The sequence below is a fragment of the Palaemon carinicauda genome, chromosome 31, assembly GCF_036898095.1.
Source record: "Palaemon carinicauda isolate YSFRI2023 chromosome 31, ASM3689809v2, whole genome shotgun sequence".
Taxonomy (NCBI): Eukaryota; Metazoa; Arthropoda; class Malacostraca; order Decapoda; family Palaemonidae; genus Palaemon; species Palaemon carinicauda.
The window spans coordinates 78,763,054-78,788,788 of NC_090755.1; the positions used below are offsets into that span (position 1 = coordinate 78,763,054).

At 41.5% G+C, this 25,735-nt stretch overlaps 1 protein-coding gene across 1 annotated transcript; it reads right to left on the reverse strand.

Annotated features, from left to right (window-relative positions):
* Positions 1 to 7,775: 7,775 nt before the first annotated feature.
* LOC137624802 (uncharacterized) lies at positions 7,776 to 8,926 on the reverse strand. The gene is made up of 2 exons (XM_068355756.1): positions 8,501 to 8,926; positions 7,776 to 8,468 (listed from the first exon to the last, which is right to left on the reverse strand). The coding sequence occupies exons 1-2, from the start codon at positions 8,924 to 8,926 to the stop codon at positions 7,776 to 7,778; spliced, it is 1,119 nt and encodes a 372-aa protein (XP_068211857.1).
* Positions 8,927 to 25,735: the final 16,809 nt, after the last annotated feature.

Here is a 25,735-nt window from a genome sequence, read left to right on the forward strand (position 1 = left end):
ACCTCAGTGAAGGTAGTAGGTTTGAAAGCAACTGACTGGATTTTCTGTTTTCAACAACTGCTTTTACCAAATGTGGCTGCAGTCTACTTGGCGAGTTGATGTGAGCTTGTAAATTACCACTCAATTGTACCAATCCGCGTACATTTAAGTTGGTAATGCAGGAGGGCGTGTTGTGATGTAAACGACAATATTCACAGGAGGGTCTCATACTTTTCTAAAATCTCCCCCATTTGCTTTATATAGCCTACTCTCTCTCTGGTGTGTTCCTGCCAATAAGGGAGGAACTAATGTGGCCCATTTCTACCATGTGGCAGAGGGGCGAAATATTCCTTATCCGCTTGTTGCAATGCAGGCTGTGTCTGGTACTTGTGTAACATCTGCTTTCTCATTCCCTGGTACTTCTATGTAACTGAGAAACCAGTTTACTTGCAGATTTGCCTCTTTTCATTGTGCTGACATAAAAGTGCTTTGATATCAGTTAGTGACCTTTTTCTTTTTCTTATTGCAAGGCTTGCATTGAGGATCTTGTCAGTATAGATGACTACAGGTCCTTCACTTTCCATTGAGTGTTTAGTCTTTTGTATTGCAACAAGCTCTGTCTGCATGGTGGAGGCATTGAAGTTGTAGTATACTGCAGCTCCTGTTGTCTGAATCCCAGGATCTATAGTACCATCTGTGTAGTAGGTTTACATCCCTGCAGTTTCTGTGCTCCTGGTTGCTTCCTGGGCCACAGTTCTTAGTTCCTCCATTGAGCAGTCTTCCTTTCCTCTAGGAAGCTTGTGTACCTAAAGGTCACCTCTACTTTCTTCCAGGGTGGGATGTACAGTGCCCAGATTTGTGTCTGGGATTAGTTGAAAAATGTCTAAGGCTATTTCCAGGCTCTTATTGCTGCGATCCTTGCCATAGAAGCTTGTGGTCTGGATCTCAGGGTGCTTTGTGAGCTCCTGTCGTACTCACCTTTTTATTAATGAGTGTGTGTCAAACATTTTTGCTATTGTGGACGCATCTTTGTGCAATCCTGTCTTCTAGAGATGGCAGGTTGATTTCCAGACTCTTGTAGCACAGCCTAGTCCATGTAGGTGCTCCTAGCATGAGTCATGGTATTGTTTTGAATTGCCTCTACAGTGGCTTTTTGAGTGTTAAGTTTCTTAGGGTGGGAGCAACATAGTCCACAAGAGTTCTGGAGCAGGCTAAATTGTTCTTCTTTTGAATGTGTTCATTTGCTCAGTCGTTTAGTTTTAACATTTATCTCATGGCTACCAGTCTTTAATTTGCTCTTTTCCTTGATACTTTATTCCTCCTTGAAGGTAAGTTGTTTGTCTATGACAACTTCTGGGTATGTGTAGGTATCCGCCCACTCTAAGGGTTCCATTCCTATGGAGAGTGGTTGTCAGAGATTTTGGGCTTTTATTGTCATAGCCTTTGTTTTGTCTATGGTTATTTTTAATCCCAACTCGTTTGACTTTTGGCCGATGTCATTCAGTGCTCTTTGCAGTTTTGCCATTCTGACTGACCCTCGTGCTATTACACATGCATTATCTGTATAGATTAATATCTCTACTCCTTCAGGGAGTTGGAGAGGGTATGTTTTCCATGAGGATGTTGAAAAGGAGGGGGCTAAGATTTCCTCCATGTGGAGTTCCATTTTCCAATTCATGGACAGTTATCACTACTTGGAATTTAACTCTGGCTTCTCTTCCTAGCACATAGTTCTTTGTCCATGCTAGTAAATGACCTTTTACTCATTTTCTGGCGACCGATTACAGCATTGCTGCTGGGCTGGCTAGCTTGAAGGTTTCCTCATAGTCTATGAAGACTATAGTTGCCTCCTTCTGGTTTATACAGCTGAGAAAATCTGTTATGCATTCAGCAGTTCCGATCCTTCCTGATACACACATAGCTGATTATGCAGGGGACCAATTTTGTACTTCATACTGTTTAGCACCATTTTTTTTTCATGCAGGATACAAGAACTATTGGTCTCTGGTTTTCCAGATCCTATGGCTTAGGGATCAGCTTTTCCAGATCCTTTGGCTTAGGGATCAGCTGAGTGTCCTGTGGCCTCCAGGTCTGGGGCCTTGTGTGCTCAAGGTGTGTCTAGTTCATTAACCTCAGGAATGTGGCTTCTCCTGCTGGACCCATGTGTGTGATCATGGTGTAGATTATTCTGTCTGCTCCTGATCCAGTGTCTTTGCCTGTTTTGTACACTGCTCTGTTCCTCGATTGTGTATGGGGTGTCAGTGTCATCCTGTAGTTTGACAGGCTGTGCTGATCTCCTCCCGCCTAGCCGGTGCCAGTTGCTCCTGAATCATTCTGGTTTCAGGGGAGTGGTTAGCTGATCCTGTTTTACATGAAGGTTATTGCAATCCTTTCTGCCTATTCATGGGGGTGTGGATGAATTGCAGCTGGTTTCCTCTCTTTTTCCAGCTACTCTGTTCAGCCACTTCCATGATTCGGAGATGTGTACACTGACAGGATTGTGCACCATTCCATCCATTTTTCTATTCTTATTTCATGAATTCTCTGTTGGACATGATTTTTATCTGCTTGCAGCAATTCTCTATTCTCTTTTGTAGCTCTTCCTCTATTCTCTATTGTGGCTTTTCTTCTGTAGAGTTTTGTGACACTGTTTAGCCATGTTTTGAGTCGTCTTAAGTACCAGGAGTCCTTGTAGATGTACGTCCTTCTCCTTGCCTTCAGGGGCATTGCTTTGCTTGCTGCATTGTGAAATTCATCAACTAGGTTCTTTTCTAGTGGATCTATGACTTCAGGTTTGTAGTTTGCTGCCCACTCTTCGAGGGCCAGTCGGGAGCTGACCCAGTCTGCCAGGTCTTGATTCCATCTTGATGGTGTTTGTGGTATTGAAGATAATTGTTGCATCAACAATTCTGTTAACCTTGCCTGACCAAGGTGAGTGTACTCACCCTCTGGTTAGGTGTGTGACTGCAATTGTGGCAAATGTCAGATCTAGTCTGCCTCCTCTTACGTGTAGGGTGCCCTGTGTTTAGTAGGGAGATTTTTAAATTCCCCTAGGGCAAAGGCTATGTGCTCTCCTGACGGGTTCGTCGTTGGGGATAATAACATGGGATGATAAGCATTAGAATCCCCACATAATTGTTGGTGAGCTTTTTGTGTGCAAAAAGCTGTGTCAGCTTTAGTTCTCCTGGTTCCTCTATTTTCCTATAGATATTGTAGATTTCTATTTTGTGGTTCAACAATGTTCCTCTTACTGCTACTGTCTCTACATTGTTGCCACAGGGAATTGGATTGTGTATCCTTCTTGTTGGTATTTTTCTTCTTCTAGATTGCCCGGAACTACGTCTGGACGGGGGCTCTATGGACCATACGTCCTAGCCCCCAGGCTGTTGGTATTGATGTTCTAACAAATGTAGCTGGACCTTTGTAACCTGCAATGCTAAATTTTGTGCCTGTTAGGAATGTTTCTTGCAACAGGAGATTGGTCTCTTTTACAGACTGCAATTAGGGAGGAAATTTTGAGCCTCACTCCAGCTGCAGTCCAATTAAGGATCTTCATTCCGAAGTGTAAGTTGAAGAGAACTGTCTGGGATCCCTGGGGGCGATGGCGTGGATGAGGTGAGAGGAATGATGGGGGTGGGATCTTTGGAAATGGATGTGGAAGGTGTGGGGTAGAGTGGAGTTGACGTGGGAGGTTAGGGTGTTAGAATGCGAGGGGTTAAGGTTATCTCCTGGATAGTGTTAGAGGGAGAGGAGAACTTAGCCTTGGTAAGAAAACATTTTAGTAGTTTTATGTTGGCTTGAATTGTGCCTGCAAATGGTTCAGCAATAATTGATACAAAGTAACTACATTTAATTAAAATAAACAGTAATTTGTTTTAAACAAAACTATTTACTATGGACGGTACACTAAAATAGAAGGATAAAATCTATTTCCACAGTCACTAAATGAAAATAGGTAAAAAATGTTACTTCATTCATCTTAACTAATAAACCTTGACTTTGCAAATTAATAAAACTCGGGACAATATTTCACACAAGCTCAATTCCTAAATAGGGAGATCTATAAAACTTCAAACCTCATTAACTTTAGAAGTACTAGTTAACTTCTGGCCAAATCTCGAGATTACTCAAATCTTAACCGAAACTTGACGAAATACGCAAATCTTAACAAAAGGATGCCTAAATACTCAAATCTTGTTGACAAAATGCTCAATAATCTCGACCAAAGGCTGACTAAATGCTAAAAAATCTTAACCAAAAGATGACGAAATACTCGATCTTAACAAAATCTGACAAAATGCTCAAAAATATTAACTGAAAGCTGAAGAAATGCTCAACAATCTTAACCAAAAGCTGACGAAATGCTCGAAAATCTTAACCAAGAGCTGACGAAATGCTAAAAAATCTTTAACCTCTTGAAAAATTTACAACGTAATTGGAAAATTAATACAAAGCGTAATCTTCTAATTTTAATGAAACCTTCATAAAATTATGAACTTTGAAAACTTTAATTAAACAACTAAGAAATTGAATATATAAAAATGGTTTCATGTATTGCTGCTCAAATTAAAACCAATGCTGTTGTTGCTGCTGTCGAAGATGATCGCCTTAAATGGAGGTCAAAGCGATGGTCAAGCATCTCCAACTTCCAATTACCATTCTCAAGAACCCCTAGATAAGCATAAAATACCACATATCAGTTACACTAAAAATGGTAACTTAAACTATCGAAATCGCTAATAAATTATTCAAACACAGGAATGCCATTCAAATTATATGTATTGTATCAATAATGGATTTCACTTAAAATTATCAAAATAATAATTACCTAAAGGCAATGGTCCACTTTGCGTACTAAGTATATCACTTGTATACAACGAGCCAAATTTACAGTAAGGCCGAACGAATAACCACCTAAGTAGTAAAGCAACGAATGTAAACAAACGACTAATTAACGTAAAAGTGGCAAAATGAGAGAATACCAAAATAAGATACAACACTTGAATTATCTAACCAGCACAAAGTAACTGAATATAAAATGAATCTCTTAACTATGACTGGGAAATTATAATATGGCAATCCCATAAAAATGTAAATGATATAAATATTATCCAAGGGTATGTTTATTTGTGGGGGCTAAAATCCAAAGCAAGGGATTTTCGTTATCAAATGAACTATGGATTATAAATGACAAAATTTAAATGACCTTTAAAATGATGACGTACCTCACAACCCATACCGTCCATGTATGCTGTTTGTAAAAGAAACAAATCACAATTGCTGTGTTGGCTCTTGGTGAGGCTTCCAAGAAGAAGGCAACGTAAGATGCGGATCCATGGTACAGATCACTTATTTTTTCACCATGACGATAGAGGCAAGTAAATCCAATGTTGTCACTGGTGAAGATGGCTAAGGACTAACTTTGATTTTCATGAAAAGCCGTCCACTTCTTCTTTCTGTAAGAAATGTATAATGAGCAGCAAATCTCTTCAACGACCCAAACCATCTTAATTTTTAACAGGTTATTAAGGAATTGTCATCATTTTATGTAAACAAAAATGATTTAAATACTAAAAATGCAAGTTAAAATAAAAACAATCCTTTACAAACTTACCAAATTACCACATTATAAAAAGAAACAGAAAACAAAAAAATAACTTTAGCGTTATTTTTCAACACTCCCGGGGAAGAAATCAAATTTTACATAAGAATTATGTAAATTTGATCAAATAAAGAAGAAAAAAAATATAATTAGTCTGAAATATCATCGTTTAGAATGGTTTTGAATTTTTGCCATGATATCTCAGCAGCTTTTCTCAGTGGACGTTTTCTATAAACGTCCATGCCTGAAATCTCTTCTTTCGATGCTACAGCATCCTCATCATCATCATCTGATCCTACAGCATCATCATCAGACTCCTTCCTCAAGAGTGGTATTAAAGTAGTAACATGCCTTTTAGTTATTTCCTTGGTTTTACCCTTCAGAACTTTTGCAGCAGCTACCTCTCCGTTGATATTCTTGAAAACTTCTTTGACAATTCCCATAGGATAATTAACAGGTTTATATCCATCATCCTTAATCAGCACAATATCGCCGATACTGATTTGTTTATGGTTTACAGGAGCATATCTATCCTTCTTATCAGTGGCTTGTTTAATATAGTGTTCATTAATTCCCGATGATAGATTTCCAGCAAGTTAGTTCTAATTTGTTTCAGCTTCTCATAAGATGTTTTAATTTTATGTACAACATCAAAGTCAACCTGAAAATCCTCATCAGAATCAGGGTCAGCTTGTAATGCAGGAATAATATTCAAAAGAGACCAATGAATATCCATGAATAAGTTCCTCTGGCATTATAGGGGTTGGTACATTATTAGAACAATCTCTTAATGCTTCTTTGAATGCAATAGGCCTTCTATTGATCAAATGTACAGCATGACAAACAAGATATTCAAAATCCCTAAATTCAATGACATTATTTCTGATTGACTTCCGTATCATATGCTTGGTCATTTTGACTACGCTCTCAACCAATCCTCCAAGCTGATTGCAACCATTATAGTACTGTTGAAAATGGACTTTCTCAACATTATTATCAGTTAAATACTGAACAGTCTCAGCATCCTTCAGGAAATCCTGAACAATGTTGGCTCCTGCTACTATTTGCGTACCCAAATCACTTACTATAAACTGAGGGACTCCATATTCAAAAGAATGCAGTGAAAAAGAATGCAAAAACTCTTCAAATGTCATATCCATACAGATCTTAAGATTAACTGCTCGTGTGAACATGCATGAAATAACAAGGATCCAAACCTTTACTTTATCTTTCCCTTGTCTCACATAAAATGGACCACAATAATCAAGGTATACATTACCAAAAGTTTATCAGATGGACTCAATCTAAATTCCCAATAGGCTGATTGATTAAGTTTGACAGGTCTTTAGTTATATCTCTGGCATACAACACATTCCTTCAGAATCCTTTTAACTGTAGAGAAGATATTTGGTATCCAGAATTTCTTACGTAATTCTGTCAAAAGGGCATAGCAACCAGCATGTTTCAAAGGCAAATGTTCACCCAATATAATAAGTTTTGTTAGAGTACTCTCTCTTGATAAAAGAATAGGATAAGTTTGGTTGGTTACACTGCGCTTCTCATTAAATTTACAATTCACTCTTATTAAATTATGAGTGTCTGGATACAAATTCAACTGTGATATCAAATTACGCATAGCCATCTTGCTTTTAGAGTTACTACTTGAATAGTCAATAACATCTGGAAAATGTATTTGTTGTTCCCGAGAGATGATTTGAGTCAAAGCCTTAACACGGAGGTCCTTCTTATCAAAGCCATGTGACTTGTTTATTAACCCTTTCCATCGATCCCAGCATTCCAGAACTTTCGCATGTATAGATATCAACTTATTCATATTTGAATATCTATCTAGAGGAATTAAGAGCTCTAGTCTTACAGTTGGGCTTTCTTTTATACTGGTTGATGCACTATATGGCTCAATGGTTTCTAAATTCTCGACCATTGGTACCTTGAAACCTAAAATGTCACTTTTACTAGCTTGATCGAGATCACGTATAATGGGACCCTTATGGTAATTAGACTTCATTAAGCTTTTGAATGACAGACATCATGTAATTTTGTCAGCTGGGTTGTCCATTCCACTCACGAAGGAGAATCCAACACTTCTCCCCTCACATAGCTTTGTTATACGATTCAGTTTGTTCATTACGCACACTGACCTTTTCTGCATTTTATCAAATATATGAGAAAATGACTAAAGCCATGACAGGGAAACAAAACTATCTGAGAATGGCCCCAAGTCAACTATTTTGATGGGCACCAGGCACTGTGTGCCACTCAGTTCATTATAGGTATCCAACAAAACCTCTGTACCCAAACATATAGCCTGTAATTCTTGTGAAGGAATGGACTTTTCATGCAATTTGGATCCAATGAGTCTGTTTTTCCCTAATACAAAGCTTTTTTCACCACTTCTTATATTGCATAAACATACAACTCCATAAACTCTTTTGCTAGCATCAACATAAGCCTCAAGTTTATATTCATCTGTCCTTTCACCAACACATCTCTGAAGCTCAAAAACAGGAGCAGAATTTACTTGGTTTGCAATATTTCTCCATTCCCTTTTTTGAAAGTCTCTAAGTTGTGCATCCCATCCGAGCGTTCTCTCACATTGTAAATCCGGCATAAAAAGTCTAGCTCTGTTAAGAAGAGGACCATTTATGTTGAAAACATCATAATTAGATGCAATGGATCGCAAAATTTCCCTCTTTGTAGTAGCCTTCTCATCAAGGCACAATTTCCTGGTTGAAATTGTATCATTCCTACGATTCCAGATCATCCCAAGTAATTTCACCTCCATCTCAGATTTCTTGCATCCTATATCCGATTGCATATTTTCTCCATCAATTTTATCTTGTAGCGTAGAATCATTAGAAAACATCTGCTGTAGTTCAATTTTGTAAGGACCAAAAATACCTTGTAAAATCTCATATATATCCAATTCAAGGTTTCAGATGATTCACAAGTAAATCCACCATTGTCCATATAGAAGAGCTGATACATTATCCATTTTGCATTTCTTAGTCTAGGATTATCATTCTTGCTATCCAGTACTAAAATTTTGAAAAGAGCCAACATCAAAATTGTAGGACTGCATCGAAGTCCAAAAGGAAGGCGAACATTTTTGTAGGCAATTATAGAGAAATCCCCTTTCTTAACATTCTTATACCACAAAAAGAGTAACTTCTGCTGATCAAGCTCACTGAGTGCTATTTGATTGAAGGCTTTCTTAATATCGAAGATCAGTAATTTAGATCCGAATCTCAAATGAAGCATTGCAGACGTTATCTTCTGATTGAGTGATGGGCCAGCATACATAGCCTGATTATGATTGACCGTCATCACACTGGACCTGCTAGGTTCACAAACATTGGACAGGAAAACAACTCTGCATTTTGTTGTTTCCCGATCCAGTCTAAAAACTCACGTGTGTGCTAAAAAACTGCACTCAGGATGCTCATCCAGGTACCTTTCTAGATTTGGTATTCTTTCAATTATTCAAAATTTTTCTTGTTCTTTAAAATTTTCATTCATAAATTCCAAATTTGCCTTGTTCCTTTGTAATTTTCTCGTGTTGGATCTCAATACAGCCTTTGCAAGGTTAAAATTCCGTCCAAGCAAATGACAGCTCTTTTCATTCCATAGAAGAGGCATCTCTAGCCTTCCTTCCTCGTTTCTTCTTGCGTTATCAAGGGTAAACTTAATCAAATTTACATTACAATCTGACATCAAGTTTCCATCTTCATGGTCTGGTTCACAAATAGATTTCTCATACACAGACCGCAGCATCTCCTCAGTTGCACGTCTCAGGTCTGATTCTTCAATCATACCTTTTTCATTTAAAATAGCGAAGTTAGCTTGAACCTACACCTCGCATTCCAAACTTAAGCCACTTGGCTCACCCATAGAACTTCCAAATCCAATATACTTGCAGCATTCATCTATGCCATCAAATACAGGGGATTTGTTTCCATTTAACTCGCATGTTTCCTCATAATCGGCAACCGAGCGAGAGTGTTCCGAACACCAAGAACAAGAAAAATCCTTTGAAAGGTAAGGTAGATTCTGATGCATAATCTTGACATTACCCATTAACATCACTCCTGCAGCTGATCCCAAATAAACAGATAGGTGCTCATTGCCAAATTTTAATGAAATATCCAAAAAACAATGGGCATCATTTGTACCGAGTATCAAGTCAATATCCTTTATTTTATCACTACCATCAGTCAAATATTTATCAGCTAATTTGAAGCCTTTTTTTGCAAAGGCCCTGGCCACTTCTGAAATTCCTGGTAATGACAAATTTATATCTATGCTTGGCACACACAATGCATGTATTACACAAGCCTTATCATCAAAGTTGCACTTTAATTCAACTATCTTGGATTTATACTTCTTACTTGAATTAAAACCATTAACTGTTAAAGAGACATTATCTTCTAACACTTTCAACCTATTATCACTTGCAAGTTTTTCCGTTGATAGGGAAGCAATGTGGAATGTGATGAGGTTATATGGAGTTGGTGGAAGGTTGTTGCAAGCAGTGAAAAGTTTCTACAAAGGTAGTAAAGCATGTGTTAGAATAGGAAATTAAATGAGCGATTGGTTTCCGGTGAGAGTGGGGCTGAGACAGGGATGTGTGATGTCGCCGTGGTTGTTTAACTTGTATGTTGATGGAATGGTGAGAGAGGTGAATGCTCGAGTGCTTGGACGAGGATTAAAACTGGTAGGCGAGAATGATCATGAATGGGAGGTAAATCAGTTGTTGTTTGCAGATGATACTGTACTGGTAGCAGACACAAAAGAGAAGCTTGACCGACTAGTGACAGAATTTGGAAGGGTGTGTGAGAGAAGGAAGTTGAGAGTTAATGTGGGTAAGAGTAAGGTTATGAGATGTACGAGAAGGGAAGGTGGTGCAAGGTTGAATGTCATGTTGAATGGAGAGTTACTTGAGGAGGTGGATCAGTTTGAGTACTTGGGGTCTGTTGTTGCAGCAAATGGTGGAGTGGAAGCAGATGTACTTCAGAGAGTCAATGAAGGTTGCAAAGTGTTGGGGGCAGTTAAGGGAGTAGTAAAAAATAGAGGGTTGGGCATGAATGTAAAGAGAGTTCTATATGAGAAAGTGATTGTACCAACTGTGATGTATGGTTCGGAGTTGTGGGGAATGAAAGTGATGGAGAGACAGAAATTGAATGTGTTTGAGATGAAGTGTCTGAGGAGTATGGCTGGTGTATCTCGAGTAGATAGGGTTAGGAACGAAGTGGTGAGGGTGAGAACGGGTGTTAGAAATGAGTTAGCGGCTAGAGTGGATATGAATGTGTTGAGGTGGTTTGGCCATGTTGAGAGAATGGAAAATGGCTGTCTGCTAAAGAAGGTGATGAATGCAAGAGTTGATGGGAGAAGTACAAGAGGAAGGCCAAGGTTTGGGTGGATGGATGGTGTGAAGAAAGCTCTGGGAGATAGGAGGATAGATGTGAGAGAGGCAAGAGAGCGTGCTAGAAATAGGAATGAATGGCGAGTGATTGTGATGCAGTTCCGGTAGGCCCTGCTGCTTCCTCCGGTGCCTTAGATGATCGCGGAGGTAGCAGCAGTAGGGGACTCAGCAGTATGAAGCTTCATCTGTGGTGGAAATGTGGGAGGTTGGGCTGTGGCACCCTAGCAGTACCAGCTGAACTCGGCTGAGTCCCTGGTTAGGCTGGAGGAACGTAGAGAGTAGAGGTCCCCTTTTTTGTTTTGTTTCTTGTTGATGTCGGCTACCCCCCAAAATTGGGGAAGTGCCTTTGGTATATGTATGTATGTATGTAAGTTTTTCAGTTACAAAACTGGTCTGACAGCCACAGTCCTTCAAACCTCTAACAAGAGCTCCATTCAACATTTCACAGGTAAAAGTTGGCAAAACAGAGGCGCCACCAGTGGTATGCAAAGCCTTAGTTATAATCATTACATCACCTGAGGTTTCCCTGTGTTTCAAATTACCTGCTTTTAATTCCTTGCTACCTCTCGCATTCATTTGTAGTTTTTCATCATGAGATTTTTCACCTTGATGATCACACAAAATTGAAAAATGCCAACCCTTACAAAAATAGCATTTCTTAAAAAATTTAAACTTGCATTTGTCAGTGGTATGTCCAATGTTAGCACATTTCTTGCAACCATTAAGTTCTTCTAAGCGTCTCAGCTTATGCTCTGGTTCTTTATATTTTATACACTTATGTGTTGCATGGTTTTCCTGGCAAAGAGTGCACCTTTTCCTCGGAGAAGCGGCGTCAGCAGTACTAATTCTGTTAGTTTCATTATCCTCATATTTAACATTAATTGCAGGTGATGTAAAAGATTTTCCTCCTTGTCTCCTCCTTTCATTAAACTTCCTTGTGACGTCCATATAACGTTCAGATGCTTCAAAGAATTTTTCCTTTATCTCCTCAAGTGATGGACACATGATTAGTCACATTTACAAGCTGAGCTTTAAAGGTCTCATTCATTCCTTGCCAAATGAAATACTGCAAAATATCATCTACTTTGATTTCCAATGTAGAAAAAGTTTGTTACATTGGTAATTTTTCCAATATAGGAAAAAGGATCAGTACCGTACTCAAGCTTCATTACACTTAATTGCTTAATTACATTGAATTTCTGCAGCGAACGAGAAGCCAGTGCTTCTTTAAGCAATTTCTTAGCATCAGTATAGGTCTGCTTTGAAATTTCAGATTCACGAGTAAAATTGAGGCTCTGCCTGATACCTTGAGAAGTACTGTAACAGTTTATCTCTCTCGGTGTAAGAACATGTGGCAATAGCCGATTCAAACTCAAGAAATTTTTCAACATTTTCACTTTCGGTGCTAGCGTAAACCGGAAGTGGAACTACAGTACAGGACTCTTCAATGATGACGTACCTCACAACCCATACCGTCCGTGTATGCGGTTTGTAAATGAAACAAATCACAATGGCTGTGTTGGCTCTTGATGAGGGTTCCAAGAAGAAGGCAACGTAAGATGTGGATCCATGGTACAGATCACTTTATTTTTTCACCATGACGATAAAGAGGCAAGTAAATCCAATGTTGTCACTGGTGAAGATGGCTAAGGACTAACTTTGATTTTCATGAAAAGCCGTCCACTTCTCCTTTCTGTAAGGAATGTATAACGAGCAGCAAATCTCTTCAACGACCCAAACCATCTTAATTTTTAACAGGTTATTAAGGAATTGTCATCATTTTATGTAAACAAAAATTATTTAAATACTAAAAATGCAAGTTAAAATAAAAACAATCATTTACAAACTTACCAAATTACCACATTATAAAAAGAAACAGAAAACAAAAAAATAACTTGTGTTATTTTTCAACATAACCAAAAGCTGACGAAATGCTCAAAAACCTTAACCAAAAGCTGACGAAATGCTCAAAAATCTTAACCAAAAGCTGACGAAATGCTCAAAAATCTTAACCAAAAGCTGACGAAAAGCTGAATAATCTTAACCAAAAGCTGACGAAATGCTCAAAAATCTTAACTAAAAGATGACGAATGCTCAAAAATCTTAACCAAAAGCTGACGAAAAGCTAAATAATCTTAACCAAAAGCTGACGAAATGCTCAAAAATCTTAACCAAAAGCTGACGAAATGCTAAAAAATCTTGACCAAAAGCTGACGAAATGCTCAATCTTAACCAAAGGCTGGCGAAATGCTCAAAAATCTTAAACTAAAGGCTGACGAAATGCTGAAAAATCTTAACCAAAAGCTGACTAAATTCTCAAATCCTAACCAAAAGTTGACGAAATACTCTAAACGTTAACCAAAAGTTGACGAAATACTCTAAACGTTAACCAAAAGTTGACGAAATACTCTAAACGTTAACCAAAAGTTGACGAAATACTCTAAACGTTAACCAAAAGTTGACGAAATACTCGAAACCTTAACCAAAAGTTTATGAAATACTCGAAACCTTAACCAAAAGTTCATGAAATCCTCAAAATCTTAAACCAAAATTTTAGTTTATTCAAACAAGACATAAAACAGTAGGCTAAGCCTTAAAAAATAGACTATAGAAAATTAGATACTTTTCTAAAAAAACGGATTTTGAGCGAAGCGAAAAATCTATTTTTGGGTGACATGGCCATGACGTCCTGATGGAAGGTTCCTTTTGGTAGCTTCCTTGGGTATATTAACTACAAGGATATTCCCAGAGAATTAAACCACAGGTTATCACAAAATTCTTACTTCTGGTGCGAGTATCCTAAAGGTTTCCCTTTAAGACATCGTATATCAACAGGGGACGCATGTATTAACACGCCACATAGCTATCTGCACCCCATATAGAGTTAACACTTCGATATGAAAGGGTGGAGAATAACTGGGGAGCCGTTCCACAGTTACACTCGTCCGTGGCTACTTTTGGTACTCGAAACGTAAACAAACGGGCGCCATTGCTAAATGACGTCACGTCCGTCCTCATCCTGATGCCAGCTACTTGCTAATCTCCATGATACAGCAGGACAGGGCGGGGCCTGAAAGGCTGTACTAGAATAGCAGAGAGGGTCCATCCGGACGTCATGGCCATCTCACCCAAAAATAGCCGTTTTTTGGGCTCAAGCCATAACGTCCTGATGGAAGAGTACCAGAGAATCAATGTATCGTGGAAATTTTCCCCCTATTAGAGTAAGTGCCAAGGGCTTTGAACAGAGGTATGTAATGTGACCTCGGTAGAGGTATGGCGTAAGTATTCAATTAGGAATATTACACAGCATAGGTGAGAATATAATACAGACAAAACATATTATTCTTCTCATTTCAAAAGAAAGGGGTAAATGAAACTATGACATTCATGTATTTCATAGTGTAAATAGGAGAGAAGAGAGACGCACAAGTAATAAAAATAGACATTTTATTTCACAATTGCAGGTTATAATAGTAATAAATGCAATAAGAGATGTAAAGTTAATTTACAATAATAAATAATGTACATAGAAATTAGAAGACTTCAATCTTGAATCTGAAAGAAATTTCAAATAATTAGAAAGCACAAGTTCCGGAGGAACGTCAGTCTTTAAAAAAGGGAAAAACACATCATGCCCTAGGCATGTGGCACTCATGTGAAGTCTATGACATTTTCACCTTGTAAAGAACAGTCTATGAGAAACACTAAGTGTCCATGAAATCACTATGTATCACACGAGGGTCAACACAGGCACCCGTAGAGTTAAAGTCCCAAGTAACTCACTGTTCTATGCAGAGTTAAACTGCAGGTTTCATAACACTACCTGCGGCTACCACGAAATGTTTGACTTCATGCACTTGCTTCGCGTAGTGCTTGAAGAAACCGCGTGAAGATTTCCATCCTGTGAAGCTCTTGAGGCTTTCGAAATCCATACTCTGGAAGAAATTCAGAGAAGACGCGACTTTTCTAGGATCGTGACCTGCGGGTGTACTGTCAGGATCCGCTCTGCGAATGAAGTAGGTGATTTTCGCTCTTAGTCGTTTCAGTGACAGGTCGCTACCCGATGTTTCTCCTTTGAAGAGTTGGCCTCCACCAGTCTGAAGTTCTTCGAAGATAGACCTTGAGACACTCTACTGGACAGAGAGACATCTTCCTTCAGGGGGCAGATTCTCCAGGGGCCCCATCTCTTGGTGGGTAATTCGTTTTTTGCGAGAAACGTCAGATCAGGGAAGAGGGTAAGTTCTCCTGGGTCTGTAAACAGGATATGACCCTCTTCTCTTGATAATGCCACTATTTCGCTGACTCGGGCTCCCGAGGCAAGAGCAAAAAGGAATATAATTTTTTGAGTCAGATCCTTGAGATGGCACGAATCGTTGTCCAAGTTGGAGGCAAAATGGAACACCTTGTCCAGGGACCAGGAGATAGGTTTTTGGTGGAGGTGCTGGGCGTAGTCAAGCGCATGCCTTTGGTAGTTTATTGAAGATATCACTGGACAGATCAATCTGGAAGGCGTACAGTAGTGGTCAAGTCAAAGCCGATTTGCAGGTAGAAATCGTGTTGGCTGCTAAGCCTTGTCCATGAAGGTGAATGAAGAAGGACACGCAGAAATCAATGGTGATTTCCGTAGGTTTTTTTGCTTTGACGAACGAGACCCATTTTCTCCAGGATGATTCGTATTGCGGTTGTGTGGATTCGGTCTTGTATTCCTCGCGGAAGTCTAGACTTTTCTTCGAGATCCCAAACCTTTTCTTCGCGCCTAGGGAGAGAAAATCATGAGATGAAGGTCCCTGACTTTCAGTGATGAAGCGAAGACAGTCTACTTCTGTACTTGCTGAGAGAGAACTGGGCCCGGGAGGGGGATCAGCTTGGGCTGGAGCTCCAGGACCAGGGGGTACCAATTGCTCCGGGGCCACTTGGGAGCCACTAGGGCCGCTGTCCCTTTGAAGGTTCTCAGTTTGGAGAGGACTTACAGCTTAAGGTTGGTGGGAGGGAATAGGTAGATCCTGGACCATCTGTTCCAATCCAATGACATGGCGTCCACTGCTTCTGCCTTGGGGTCCTCGTACGGGGCCACATAACGAGGAAGTTGATTGTTGTCGCTCGTTGCGAAGAGATCGATCTGAAGTTCCGGGACTTGGCGAGAGATGAAGGAGAACGATCTTGCGTCTAGAGACCATTCCGACTATTGGGCTTGTCCTCGATAGAGCGTCCGCCGTCACGTTGCGGAATCCTTGAAGGTGAACTGCAGACAGGTGCCATTTCTTCTTTTCTGCCAGGCGGAAGATTGGAAGAAGCACCTGATTTATCTGGGGCGATCTCGAGCCCTGACGATTGAGACATCTGACTACCACCGAGTTGTCCAGAGTCAGACGGAGAGAGTTTCTTCAGAGTGAGAAGGACCGCCATGGCCTCCAAGATGTTGATGTGAAACGTCTTGAATAGGGGAGACCATGTCCCTTGAGCCTGTTGTTGGTGGGAGTGACCTCCCCAACCCTCCATCACTCAACATCCACACGGACGCCTCGTCCGTGTGGATGTTGAGTGATGGAAGTGGGTGTTGAAGAGGAATGGACCTTTTCAGGCCCTTTGCTTCCGACCACGGCTTTAAGAGTAACCGAAGTCTGTTTGGGAGCCGTCTCTTGAGGTCTCCGAGCGATGGATGCAGAACGTCTCCAGACTCCCGCGGCATCCTTTAGCTGTGCACGAAGCACTGGGTTTGTCACAGAGGCGAACTGTAGAGAGCCTAGAACTTGTTCCTGCTGTCGTCTTGAGATACTTTTGGATTTCAGCAGTTTTTTGACAGACCCTGCTATTTCCTTCCTTTCCTTCTGTGGGATGGAAAGGCGGTGTGACTTTAGATCCCAATGGATTCCTAACCATTGGAACTTCTGAGCTGAAGAGAGGCAAGATTTCTTGGTGTTTATCTTGAATCCCAGGTGTTCTAGGAACTGGGCGACTTTGTTGCAGGATCGTACACAATCTTCGGGCGATGTCGCCCAGACCAGCCAGTCGTCTAGGTATATCACCTGGACGCCGCGGAGGCGGAGCTGTTGAACGATGGCGTCTGCCAGCTTGGTGAAGATCCGTGGGGCCACGTTGAGCCCGAAGGGCATGGCCCTGAAAGCGTAGCTTTTCCTTTGGAGTCGAAATCCTAGGTAGGAGGAAGCGTGATAGTTCATTGGAACGTGCCAGTAGGCATCCGCCAGGTCTATCGAGACCATGTAGGACCCTTGAGGCAGAAGGGTCCGTATTTGTTGAAGAGTCAGCATCTTGAACTTGTTGTTCGCGATGAACTTGTTGAGGGGGGATAAGTCTAGAATGACTGAGTTTGTCGGAGTCCTTCTTGGGGACGCAAAACAGTCTCCCTTGGAACCTGGTTGACTTTACCCTCCTTATCACCTTCTTGTTCAAGAGTTCTAGGACATTCTTCCAGGAGGGGGGTTGACTGTTGGAAGAATTGCTGGAAGGTTGGGGGTGGTTGAGTCCAGCTCCAGCCTAGTCCCTTCTTGACGATGCTGTGTGCCCAGGGATCGAAGGTCCAACGATCCTGGAATTGGCGGAGTCTTCCTCCTACCGGAAGCACTTCATTGCTTCTGGCTTCCCGAGGGTTTGCTACCTCGGCCGCTAGCTCCCTTTCCTCCTCTGCCTCTGGAGGGACGGCGAGACGCATCTCTGCCTGAGCCTCTACCTTTGGGACGAAAGGTAGTGGATTGCTGCTCAAATGCAGGCGTGAAGACCGGTAACTGTGACAGGACCGGTTGGGTGACCAGCTGTAAGGTCTGTTGTGGCTGAGCTGCCACTTGGGGAGTAGCGGAACCCGGAAACTGCAGTCTCTGTTGACGTTGCTGGGGTTTTGGCTTCGTGGGTTTCCTCATAGGTTGAGGGCCGTCGTCCGGAGAGGATTTCCTTTTCTTCGACATGCCCCACTTATGGAGAAGGTTCCTGTTCTCCGTGGCGGCTTGTCGGTGATCTCTTTCACTAGGGAGGAGGAAAGAGGTGTTTACCCCAGATGTTGGAGGAAATCAGCCTCCGGGGTTCGTGTCTCACTGTAGCACTTGCGAACACGAATTCACGACAGGCTCTACGAGCCCTAGTGAAGCTGTACAGATCCTTCACGACCATTGCCAGATGTGTTTTGGCAAGGACCATGTAAAAGTCTGGGACCCTAGTGTCACCGGCCATGACTTCAAGCTGTACTTGGAGGGACATAGATGCGGCAAGCCTTTCCTTCGTATCATGTTCCCTACGAAGGAGGTGATCGTTGAGTTTTGGGAGGTCCTCGTTAAACTGACGACCAGCAACGTCAGGCTCTAGCTTCCCCACTATGAAGGTCGACTGGACGTTTTTCCAGCGCCTATCATCAGGGGGAGTAGTCAGGGAGAAGGGCCTGCACTCCTCCAGTACAGGGCAAGGTTTCCCTTCTTCCACTGCTTTCTGTACCACAGTGAAGGCCTTTTCAAGAAAGGAGAAGGTCGCATTGTCTGGTGCGACGAAGGTCGGGTACTTTTTACTAAGCGCCGGCATTTTTGAATTGGTGAAGCCCCTACTTTTCACCGCGTTGGCTAGCATAGCTTGGGCCTTCAAGAGATCGAACACAATAACCTCCTTCGGTTCGGTCTCTTCTTTAAAGGCGGGTTTGGACCTGAGTCGGACGTAACAGTCCGGGTAAGCCTCAAAGTTTGGGAAGAACTCCACTTCTTCCAACGCGATCGAGCCGACCTTCTCACTGATGAAGATCTTGCCCGTGGTGAATGAATGATTTAAAGTTTTCAGGCATCCTGACATCTAAGGTCATTGACGCCGTTGCCCGTGGTGATCGGCATGTGGTCGGCATACCTCCATGGGTTAGTATCCGAGCAGGCAGGGAGGTCCTTAACCGAAATCCTTTTCAGTTGCTTAGAACTTCCGAGGTTGGACTTGAAAAGCTCATGAGTCTCGCGAAGTTTCTTATCCATGAGAGCTTCAAGCATCTTGAAGATCTCCTGAGTGCCAGATGGGATGGGGTCCGGGGTAGCGGATGTTGAAGGAAGTGATTCCTCAGTCGGTGTAGGAGTTGGTGCAGGGGTAGAAGCGGGAGCGACCTCATGCTCCGAATCAGGGTATTCCACCTGATCTTCCTCATAGTCGAGCTCCTCGCCCATGAGGTTCCTCTCCGTAGTTTCCGACAATTCCGACATACGTTCCACGTTGTCGGAATCTAAACGGCACTCATGCATGGACTGGGCCATGACCACATCAGGTTCCACCACTATCTGGATGGTAGGAATCTGATCACTAGGGACCACTGAGTCTTTTGATGCCTTTGGGAATAGCAAGGCCCTCAAATCTTCGGTAGCGAGATACGGTCCAGTGGCGTTCTTCTGGAAGCCACGCACCCACTTGCGTAGCTTCTCTCGAGCGTTGTCCCTTACCTCTGCTGAAGGAGGATCGTCGAACGCTTCGACCAGACGACTCTTGCAGACTGTACAGTGCTGCGGGTCCCAACATTTCAGGTCGCCTTTCTTGGCGGCGCAGAGGGCGTGGGTCCGACACGCCTTGTGCCCGTAGAAGTCCGGGCGCTTCACTCCACAGAAGTTGTGGTCACACTTCATATACTCCTCCTATAAAAGAAAGAGATCATGAGTATATGGAAGGCATAAGAATGACTTACATTACTCTAAGGTTAAATTCTAATTAGTTAAACTTTCATTTAACATTAAATAATTCATGAATATTGTAATGTTTGAGAAGAGCGGGAAAAGGAAGTAGATACACATACTTGTGAATCCCGCTCAGTTGGTTACCGTAACCTTGTCAATAGGCAATTTCATTTGTGACCGAGGGAGACAAAACGGAAATCCTCATGGATCACCGTGGTGGGTAGAAGCTAAGTTCTAGCAGAGATTGCATGCGAGGTGTATCAGGGACTGAGACCACTCAGACCCTTGGGTTAAAGGGGTAGTAGGAGACCCCGTATAGATCCAGGTTCCGGCAACCAACCGTGCTAAGACACACTGAGTATGCTGGAAATTTTAATATGCAAGAAGACAGCACAGCCACTAGTAGAATGGTAAGAAAATACCTATCTATCGGAGTGGCCAAGCCATCTGGCTGCAGTGTAGGGCTGTCGGCATGTAGTCGACAGATGATAGAAGGGGTGCAAGCCCCTTGGTGCTTCCGGAGGGCGCCGGCAGACCGGCGGCACGCCGGAGGCCGCTCCAGCAGGGTGTAAGACATTAAGGCAGACACATTGCGGATCTAAGCATAATACCAACTTGGCGGCACGCCGGCGGGAGGCGGAGGCTCCGACAGCCGAAGGCTGACGGCTTGGTTAACAGTTCATAAGGTAAAGCAGAATTTGCTAGAATACCCAGACCACCGGCAATCAATGCCGGCACGCCGGAGGCCGGCCCGAAGGTCAGACAACCGAAACAGGTAATAGAGGGGTGGGCCATCGGCTGTATGCCGACGGAAGGCAGCAGCCCTCCAGCACACGGAAGGCTGGCGACTTAGGGGAGGGAGGGTATCTCATGAGTGTGTCACCAAAGGAAGGGCGGTATCGCCGGCAGTAGAGGCGGCAAGGGACCGGCACCAAGGTAGATAGAGAGACATAAGGAGGGATTGGAGGGGTAAGATCACATACCCCTCTGGCATCCCTCCTGAGGGAGTGTACCCATGATAGGAGTGGTTCCTAGCATCCAATGGCAGGGGGCTGGCAGTCGGCCGGGTGCCAGGGTAACTCAAGGGAGGGTTAGGGTACACTCAAGAGGGGGGAACCCCTGCTGGACAAATCGCTGCCAGTGGCTAACCCCATAGGACGCTATGAAGGGTATATGCACCAGAGCGGCCTGCTAAACAGGAGATCAAGATAGCCCTATCACTCCACCCGAAGGAGGAGTTGTAGGACTAGGGACAGATATGTATAGGCTAGTCTACACCAAGGGATAGGTGGGGAGGGAGAAAAAGAGGAGTCTTCCATAGGGGAGGCTCTGTACAAGAACGGCCACCAAGGAAGGGAGGACGCTCCCTAGCCTAGGGTAGGTAACCAGAATGAGAACGGTGCAAGAGTACCGTCTCAAACTATAACAGTACAGAACTAGGCCCCCCCCCCCAGGCCTAACCTAGATAAAGAGTGTTAAATCCCAAGGTAGGTAGGCTGAAAGACACATCGCAAGTTGCATGGAAGGTTAAGTAACCTAACCATAAGCAACTGAGGAAGGACAGGGCCGTTCCTCTTTCTCGGTCGCAACCCTAAGGGGGGATCATTCCCTTAAGGTAGACAGAAGCGATAATTACTCTGATTGTGGACACGATTCCCCTTTATAGAAGGGGGAGCATGGCCACACAGAGGGAATGCCCGTAGGCAGGGGATGAAGGGAGCATATGGGGGTTCCTACATTTAGGTTAGGTTAGAAAGGTACGCAATCAAACCAGTCCCCTATATGGTCCCTGAAGGCGAAAAAAAATTGCATCACAGTTAACAGTATGATAAATAATGCCAATATCTTAATAACTTAACCTAGGATCACTGGAATATATCATGCATGAACACAGGTGCTAGGCAATCTAGCATAGGGGCTAAGCTAGCAATCTACTATGGGGTCAAGCGATGACCGGATAGTAGAGCGTTAAAACACGATATATAAAGTTCCTAGCTATGAGGACTAAATAAATAAAAATATCACTTAGTTAAGAGGCCAGAATAAGCTGTTCTGACTAGCTAATTAAGGCATGCAAGAGAACAGTGACGCCATAAAATGGCGTGTCCGGTAGCAGCACAGCTCCGCCACAAAACACGAAATATTACGAAAAGTATGTTACTTTACGGCCAGAGCTTATTTAAACAATACTGGGGCCTGGCACTCAACTTTCCAGAAGAAGGCGAGGCAGAAGGTAGCGACATAATGAAGATGCAAGTTGATAAAAATCGCACAAGGGGGAAATCCGTCCATGCAAAGTAGCTACAAGCAGAAGAATGAGGTCGGACGTGACGTCATTTAGCAATGGCGCCCGTTTGTTTACGTTTCGAGTACCAAAATTAGCCACGGATGAGTGTAACTGTGGAACGGCTCCCCAGTTATTCTCCACCCTTTCATATCGAAGTGTTAACTCTATATGGGGTGCAGATAGCTATGTGGCGTGTTAATACATGCGTCCCCTGTTGATATACGATGTCTTAAAGGGAAACCTTTAGGATACTCGCACCAGAAGTAAGAATTCTGTGATAACCTGTGGTTTAATTCTCTGGGAATATCCTTGTAGTTAATATACCCAAGGAAGCTACCAAAAGGAACCTTCCATCAGGACGTCATGGCTTGAGCCCAAAAATAATACCAGTCATACTAAATCTCCGTAGACTTAAATGTGTTAAAACGGTATTATTAGTTTCATCCATTATGGGAAATTAATTGTAATAATATATTTCCCGAGTAAAGCAAGTCTTTTGCAGTATTTCTGTAAAATATTATGTCGCAAATGCCTAGTTCTTTATATATCGACGATCAAACTCACGCTACTCCTGTCTTCCTCCCAGATTTTTTCTAAGTCTGTTATTATTGTTGACTGTGTCTAGTATTTGCTTAAATGAGCCCTGTAACCACTATAATCCGCAGACAAACTAGTCCACTATGAAGTCTTACACGTTTGGCCAATCACAGCGCCTGTCCACTATGACATCATACATGTTTGGCCAATCACAGCACGACAATACAACAGCGCGACAATACATTATCTTACCCAGGCATTTCATTTCGTTCTTAGACATGGAGGCCATAGCAAGCACATCATCTCATGTTGCACAAGTTGAAATTCCATCTTCTTGTCCTGACTGTTTCATAACTTTATGAACCAACAGTTTAAGGTAAGCTTCATTAATTTATAGAGTATATTATAATGGTGATGGTATAACGATGTATTCAGCAGTACCATCACTTTGGATTGGGTTTGATGGATGTGTTAGGTAGTGGCTGTAAGGGGGGGGGGTGTCCACTGGGGCTAGGCCTAGGTAGGGGTACAGGGCCCTAGATTAGGTGGTTGTATTAGGTTCAGTAGTGTCCCGAAAATCACTGTGGCCTTAAGGTGGGGTCGCAGGGGGGGGGGGGAGCCCCCCCCCTTCGGTAGGCCTAGGTAGGGGTACAGGGCCCCTAGGCTAGGTTAGGTGGGTTTATTAGGTTCAGTAGTGCCCTGAAAATCACTGTGGCCTTAAGGGGGGGGTCACAGAGGGGGCGAAGCCCCCCTCCCTGGTAGGGCTAGGTAGGGGTATAGAGGGAGGGGTGGTGGAAGGATAAGTATTCATTTATTGCAAATATCATTTGACGCCCCCCCCCCCCACCTAAAACCCCGGTTCCCACCTGGTGTCCCCCATAATTGTTGGGATGAAGTAGGGTCTTTCTGCATTCTGGAACAACTTGTTGTTTTAACTCCAACTACATAGTAAATCTCTAAATCGGATGGTTTGCGGTCAAAATAAACGTTAAATTCGTTGGAACTACACTATTTCTGAAACAACAAATATATTTTTATTCCAGTTTCCCCATAATGGATGAAAATGTAAATTTACCGTTAAAACTAAACTCAGACATTGAAATTTTTTCAGAGAGCAAAAGCTAAGATCTGTAAAACTGATAAATGGGGCCCGGCTAAATCAAGAGATTGAAAAATAACAGATTATCACTTACTCTACTCTCTTACTGCACTATTGTCCAAGTCGTTAACTTTAACACATGCCACTTAAAATACAGAGACTTACTAACCTCTTTACATATCTAGTTTACCCACCAAAACCACTTTCATAAGATAGGATAGGAAACTAAACGCACCCTAATACGCTTACAATCAGAGAAAACTTTAGCATCAACCATTGCTATCAAATTTAAAAATCCAAGTATCTTAAACTTTGCAACCAAAATCAAAACTACCTGTTTTCATTATGTAACTTGGATTCTTTAACCTCGCTTGATTTGCCGATTATCCAAAAGCAAAATTTTTAACCAAGGGGTGGTAAGTCCTACCAAAAGAAAAGTACACCGTTGTTTAAGGCCTCAATCTTAGATTTTAAAGTTTGTTAAAGCAAAATTCTCTGCAGTGCACCGAATGCTACCGAAATAAAGTTCGCAAGATAGATCACTATAATTCATACAAAATTTTTATCAAAGCTTTATTGCTTTGCACGTGTAAATACTCTAAACCAAAAATTTTAAACATTTAATGCCTTATAAGATAAACTTGCTTTAAAAGTTAAAAGACACGTTTAGGCTACAATTTATAGCCACGGGTTTAGCCATTAACAATTTAGCAGATTCAAGACACCAAGCCGGTTGAAAAAGTCTGATAGAATTTTTTTTTAATTTGAAAAAAAAAATACACTACGGAATAATGAAATTGTACATTTCACCTTGGTTTATAGAATTTTAAATCAATCTTTCCTTACTGAACACTGCTTATGGGGTTAACCAACATCTTCCAGCAATTAAGAATATTGGCTATATCTTCCATTGATAGATAACATCAAAAGATCCCTACACAAAACTGGAAGTCATTAAAAAAAATCACTCCAAAAACAAAATTTCTAATTCACAAACCCTGAACACCAGATTTATACAAACAAACAAGCTTACCTTCATATCATAAGCCCATAAAATGACTATGATAAATAGAACATCAGATCCAACAAAGAAGATTCAAACACAACATGGAATGACTTGAGTAGCTAAATTAGGTGTGAATAAGTCTCAACACCAACACGAGCTGACATTGCTTCCTGATTTCTTACTGATTACAGTGGTATTTTTGTAGTGAATTACATGGCAATGTAACCTAGGAAAAAAACTACTGTTTCTTATAAAAAAAATTACTATTACGGTTCCATCTTGCCAGCTTTCTTCCAGGTTTCAACCAATCAGAAGGGTCCGTCGTATTATTTCCAGATAGAGAAAATGAGAAAAACGACTCCTGGTTGGTCGATAGTCCACCAAGGACTCTTGAAGAAAAGTTACGTCACCACTTACATAAACAGTGACATCTGTTGTTTACACAATTAACCATGAAAAATATCTGAAAAAATCATACTGTATACTCAATCTTTAATAAGGAAACAATTTGGTATCTTAAAAGGACATTTTGATGTGGTAGATAAATAAAGAATTCTTATTGGGTCTATCCTTTTTCACTTTAAAATTCACTATGAAGTCGACAGCGTTTGTTGAACTAAATAGTGGACTGGATATCATGTACAATATTCTAGTCAAATTTTTCATTTTTTTATTCTAATGTGACCCAATTATTCCACTAATTATTCTCTGATGTTCGAAAAGATATGTTAAAATTTTCGATCGAGAAATAACGATGATTTCAAATTTGATTCTCAAACTATGTTTGAAATTTTAAGTTTGCCTTACAAGAAGAAGATCAACAACAACAACAACAACAACAACAATAATAATAATAATAATAATAATAATAATAATAATAATAATAATAATGATAATAAGATATGATGAAGAAAAATGTCCAAGAACACAATAAAGAGAAGTTCTCTCTACACTAAACCTTGAGGTATTGTGCAAATTGTGTAATGCTTTATTGTAAAATAATAAAAAAAAATAAAATAAAAGACAGGTTTATTGTTATTATCAAGAGGATGTTACTTAATTGAAGTTAAAATAATTATTAAAGGAATATTTCCCTTTATTTTCCCGAGCCTGTTGTTCATTTCTATACTTCCCTACTGACAAAAA

Bases quoted from the DNA above. Each gene is read 5' to 3' on its own strand.
- LOC137624802 (XM_068355756.1), bottom strand. From the start codon at position 8,926: ATGACGGTCAATCATAATCAGGCTATGTATGCTGGCCCATCACTCAAT. The intron at 8,469-8,500 runs GTATTTTTGGTC...ATTGAACTACAG, and splicing joins TATATATGAGATTTTACAAG to CAGATGTTTTCTAATGATTC.